This window comes from Marmota marmota, unplaced genomic scaffold (assembly GCF_001458135.2).
Source record: "Marmota marmota marmota unplaced genomic scaffold, marMar, whole genome shotgun sequence".
In the NCBI taxonomy this organism is placed as follows: Eukaryota; Metazoa; Chordata; class Mammalia; order Rodentia; family Sciuridae; genus Marmota; species Marmota marmota.
The window spans coordinates 988,615-994,231 of NW_026003318.1; the positions used below are offsets into that span (position 1 = coordinate 988,615).

The 5,617-nt window shown below is 39.5% G+C and overlaps 1 protein-coding gene across 1 annotated transcript; it reads left to right on the forward strand.

Moving 5' to 3' along the window:
* Nucleotides 1–2,204: 2,204 nt before the first annotated feature.
* On the forward strand, nucleotides 2,205–3,143 carry LOC107160355 (olfactory receptor 2L13-like). Its single transcript, XM_015507034.2, has one exon. It carries the CDS (start codon nucleotides 2,205–2,207, stop codon nucleotides 3,141–3,143), a length of 939 nt encoding a protein of 312 aa, XP_015362520.1.
* Nucleotides 3,144–5,617: the final 2,474 nt, after the last annotated feature.

Consider the following 5,617-nt stretch of genomic DNA (forward strand, 5'->3'; position numbering starts at 1 on the left):
ATACCTAGTGGCGCTGACATAAAGCAGAGACAGTGAGCATATTTTTAAAGAATGAATGCATGAGAGTGACGGGAACTCTGTGTTTATACCTTGAGTTTTTTTTCTGACAGTGGTAGAAGCAGAGAAGCCTGTGATCCCACCTCCCCTGCTGCCAGGGACTCTGGGCTCCTGTTGGGCTGCTGCCCGTACACTTCTCATTCTCGGCACTTTTTAATTACACAGCTATAAATCATAAGCCCAGTCCCAGTTTTTATTACAAGATCTCTTTCACAGTTTTACTCATATTCACTAACTATGAAGCAAAACTTGATCTTAAGTTGCCACCTGGGAATGAGGGCCGCAGCCCAGTACTTGCTGTTCTTTCCTGTTGAAAAGGCCATAATCCAAGATGACTTTCCAGTTAACATCAGGGACAGGATGTGGCACATACATGTCTTTCAGATGGAAGGACACAAATATAGAAAGCAGAAAGCCACACCGAGACTAGATGAGGGAGGCAGTTAAACATTTATATTGCAAATAGAAGAAAGGACACAATCACAGTTAGTGTGTATTTGGGAGAACAAATGAAATAAAAGAAGCACTTTCCAGAGTGAGCTGGCATAGAGAGGAGAACAGAGGCTCTGAGGGACTGAGGGCAGATGCCCATTCACAGAAAGGGTCTGGGCAACAAAAATCAAGAAAAAGATCTAAGAACAGAAATTTACATGTTTTTTTTCTTTATGAATTCTCTGTAGGATTGACATGTGGTTTTTGTTTTACTTCCCCTACACAATCAAGTCTGCAGAGGGCAAGGACAATCATGTAAGCTGAAGTCAGGAAGCTGCCTGTGCTTAGGTGTCTCCCAAGGTGAACTGCTCCTCAGCAGTACCTCCCGTCTGTGCCTTAGGAAGTTAAATTGCAAGAAAGGAAGAAAGAAACATTCTCTCCAAGGTCCATCTGCCTAGCCTAGACTGAATACAGGAATTGGGCATGATTTTTTTGAGCAACAAAATAAAAACAAAAGTTATATTGAACAATATTTTTGTACACAGAGAAAACAATTACCCAACAATTGCTAAATTTGATATTTAAAATTGATTAGCATTTGGAAGAAGGCTGAGGCTCAAAGTTTGGTCCAAAGCCTAAATGTATTTGAAAATGTTATTCTTCACATCTTCCTTTTATATTTAGAAAATGAAGACATTAGTGCCTAAATTCATGAAATTTGGGCTGTGGGCAGATTATAATCAATTAAGTAATCTGAAAAAGAGTTCATACAAGTTATCTCTTATCAATGATTTCTACATAGACAGAAGGAATGTCTGATGGTGTGTTTAATTTTTCCATATCTATGTATGCTTCCATTATGATATGAGTTCTAGCAAGCCACCACGTCAGACAGAATGAAAACCTTGCATATTGTTAAATCTGTCATTTTTATCATTTTAATTTGCTTACTCAAAGAAAGGAAAATTTTTATGAAAATCTATGTGCTTGATTTTCATTTTTTAGGGCTTTAGAAAATGGAAAACTTACTAGGAGAAAATATACAAACAATGCATTATAACTAGGGTGGATCTTAAGGGACTCAGGATACCTTTACAACTTAAGAAAGATGCTTTTAAATGATGACCCACTTCTAGGACCAGCCGAGCAGCTTCTGTTTAGGAGGTGAGCAGCACAGCTCTGGGAGAAGACCCTGGCTTACTCAGCTGCAGCACTGCCAGTGGGGAGGGGAGAGCAGGCACTAAAGGTGTGGAGGAGGCGAGGTCACTGAGGATGCAGACTCAAGCACACAGGGCACTTCTGCGCCCCACAGGCCATGTCTGTGGTGAACCTGAGTGCTGAGTTGGGGAGCTGGGAAAGCAGGATCCTGGCTTCCTCGGGGCTGAGCCTGGTGCATAGTCCTAGGAATGCTCCTGCCAGGAGTCAGCAGGCAGGAAGGCTCCAGCTACCTCACTGGGTTTCCTGTGCCTGGTATAGACTTTGTATTGCAAGACCATGTATGTGTCCAGGATGTGCTGAGATGGTTACAGAGAGAACTGGGGCAGGAACATTCCATTCAGGTCTTAAATACAGTTGAACAAGGATATGGTGTTGAAGGAAAATAAATTATTAATAAAGTCAATTCCTTCTTATTCTTTCTTCTAGTTTCATTTTATGCGTATTGCTTAGCATTTGTTTTTCATTTTCTTTCAAGGAATTTAAAGCAGTAGGTTTTCATGGAGAAATGGAACCAAACTTCAGATGACTTTATTTTGTTGGGGTTGTTTCCCCCGAATCATAAAGGCCTACTTCTCTTGCTCCTGATCATCTCTGTGTTTGTTCTCGCCTGTTTGGGGAACTCAGGGATGACTGCCCTCATCTTCTTGGACCCCCGGCTCCACACCCCCATGTACTTTCTCCTCAGCCAGCTCTCCCTCATGGACCTGATGTACATCTCCACCACTGTCCCCAAGATGGCCATCAGCTTCCTCTCTGGCCAGAAGAGCATCTCCTTCCTGGGCTGTGGTGTGCAAAGCTTCTTCTTTCTGACAATGGCATGTTCTGAAGGCTTACTTCTGGCCTCCATGGCCTATGACCGCTTTGTGGCCATCTGCCACCCCCTCCACTACCCCATTCGCATGAGTAAAATGAAGTGTGGGAAGATGATCCTGGGGTCCTGGACACTGGGCTCCATCAACTCCCTGGCACACACTGTCTATGCCCTTCATCTTCCTTATTGCAGGTCCAGGGCCATCAATCATTTCTTCTGTGATGTCCCTGCCATGTTGCCCCTGGCCTGTGTGGACACCTGGGACTATGAGTACATGGTGTTTGTGAGCACAAGCCTGTTTCTCCTCCTCCCTTTCCTTGGCATCACGGCCTCCTATGGACGGGTCCTTTTTGCTGTCTTCCACATGCGCTCAAAAGAGGGGAGAAAAAAGGCCTTCACCACGTGCTCCACACATTTAACTGTGGTGACATTTTACTATGCTCCTTTTGTCTACACTTATCTCCGTCCCAAGACTCTCCGCTCCCCAGCAGAGGATAAGATCCTTGCAGTCTTCTACACCATCCTCACCCCCATGCTCAATCCCATCATCTACAGCCTGAGGAACAAGGAGGTGCTGGGGGCCATGAGGAGAGTGTGTGGGATGTTCTCCTCCAGAAAGAAGTGAGCATGGTCATCTCTGCTCCTCTGTATAGCTTCTCTCCATGCAGACTGGAACTCTCTAGAACAGTGCTGACCTATAGATGTATACAGAAATATAGGTGAGCCACGTATGTCATTTAAGAATTTCTAGTTATATTTTTAAAAGCAATATTAATTTAATAGATAATTATATACAGTTATCACAATCATTCATTTATTTATTTCACTGAAGAAAACATTAGTTAATTTTATTAATAATTAATTAAAATTTTACATTGTGTTCTATTGTATTATAAGTGGTATATTTTGTTTGTAAATATACTACTACCAGTGTAATAATATTTATATTGACGTGTAATGTTATGATGTCTATATATTTGACATGCAATTATTACTGTGCTTGCATAGTTTGTTTTCATTTTAAACTGTCAAAGTGTTGTATTTCCCACTCACAGCAAACAACAACCTGGATCATACACATTTCAAGGGCCCCATTGCCACTATTGCCAGTGTGCACAGAAGTGCAGGACCTCAGGGTGATTTAGAGTCCTCCCCTTTAGGGCCAGATGTGGCTTCTTTTTCTGACTATTGTTACTGCTGTTGGGACAAAGAATTGTACCCCACACACTTTAAAAGATCTGTTTATTTTAAACTTTAAGTTTTTAAAATGTTATTCTTCTATCAGTGCATGATAATTTTAAATAATGTTTGGGTTCATTTTTACAAAAATCATACATTCTGGAATTCGATTTTAGTCTATTTCAGTCCCCAGTGCATCTCCCCTTTCTTTTCTTCTTTCCTCCCTTATTTTGATTCCTCTACCAGTTTTTATTTTATTCATTTTAAAGTTTTTGATTGGTGCTTTCTACATATACAGAAAAATCAAGTTCCCTGTGGTATAGTTATACACATATAATGTGATTTTGTTAAATTCATTCTGCATTTCCTCCCTTTCCCCATCCATCCTTCCTTCTCAATCTCCTTCTTAAATTCCTCTGATCTTTGCTCTATGATACCCATTCCTCTCCTTTTACACCTATTTTGTTCTGGTTTCTGCATATGTGAGACAGCATTTGATCCTTGATCTGCTGAGTCTGGCTTATTTCACTCAGCATGATGTTCCTCACTTCCATCCATTTATTTGGAAAATGCCATGATTTCATTATTCTTTATGGCTTGAGTAAAACTTCATTGTTTATATGTACCGCATTGTGTTAATCCATTCTTCTATTAATGAGCAGGCACCTGGATGAGTTCTATAACTCAGCTATTGTCAATTGTGCTGTTATAAACATTCATGTGGCTGCATTGCTGCAGTATGCTGAGTTCAGTTCTTTGGAGGAATCCTGAGCAGTGGCATAGCTAGGTCTCATGGTGGTTTTGTTCCTAGTTTTGTGAGGAATCTCCCCACTGCTTTCCACAGTGGTTTCACTAATTTGCAGTCCCAATAACAGTAAATGAGTGTGATTTTTCTCCAAATCTCCAACAACATTTATTATTTATATTCTTGATAATTATCATTATTATTGTAGTGGAGATGGAATTTTAATGTGGGTTTATTTTGCATTTCCCGATTGCTAGAGATAGCAAAATTTTTTCACATTTTTTTTTTTTGCTTCTGTTCCTTTGAGAAATGTCTGTTGAGTTCTTTGACCCTTCTATTGGTTGGGTTATCTGTTTTAGTGGTGACCTCTTTGAATTCTTTTTTAATTCTGGCTATTATTCCCCTGTCAGAGGAGAAGCTGGCAAACATTCTCTCCCACTCTGTAGGCTCTTTATGCTCTTAACCAGTTACTTTTCAGCACTGAGTCTTTTTAATTTGATTCATCCAACTTGTTAATTCTTCATTTTATTTCTTGAGCTTTAGTGTTTGTATTAAAGAAGGCAATTCCTGTACTGCCATGTTGGAGTGTACATGCTGTTCTTTCCTAGAAGTTGCAAATATTCTGATTTCATTCCTGAGTGTTTGATCCACTTTGATTTGGCTGTTCTTCAGGATAAGAAAATACGAATTTCATTTCATTATTCTACACATTTCCTAGCACTATTTGTTAAAAAAGGCTATTTCTTCTGCAATAGTCATTTTTTGCACCTTTGTCAAGTATCAGAGGATTGTAAGTATATATATGTTTTCTTTTTGTCTTCAATTCTATTCGTTCAGTATTCACGTTTGTTTTGATACCACTAATGTACTGTTTTTATTACTAGAGTTCTGTAGCATAATTTGAAATCAAGTATTCTGATGTGTCCAGCATCCCTCCTCTTGCTCAGGACTGTTTTGGTTATTCTGAGTCTCTTAATATTTAAAATGAATTTTAGAACTGGATGTTCTTATTGTTGTTCTGTGAAGAATGCCACTGGAATTTTGATGGAGATTGCATTGAATGTGTAATTTTGACAAAATTAATTCTGCTTATCTATGAACATGGGAAGTCTTTACATATTCTAAGGTCTTCTTCAATTTTTTTCTTCATGATTCTACAATTTCAATTGTAGAGA

Coding starts and splice junctions, on each gene's coding strand:
- LOC107160355 (XM_015507034.2), top strand. CDS start 2,205: ATGGAGAAATGGAACCAAACTTCAGATGACTTTATTTTGTTGGGGTTG.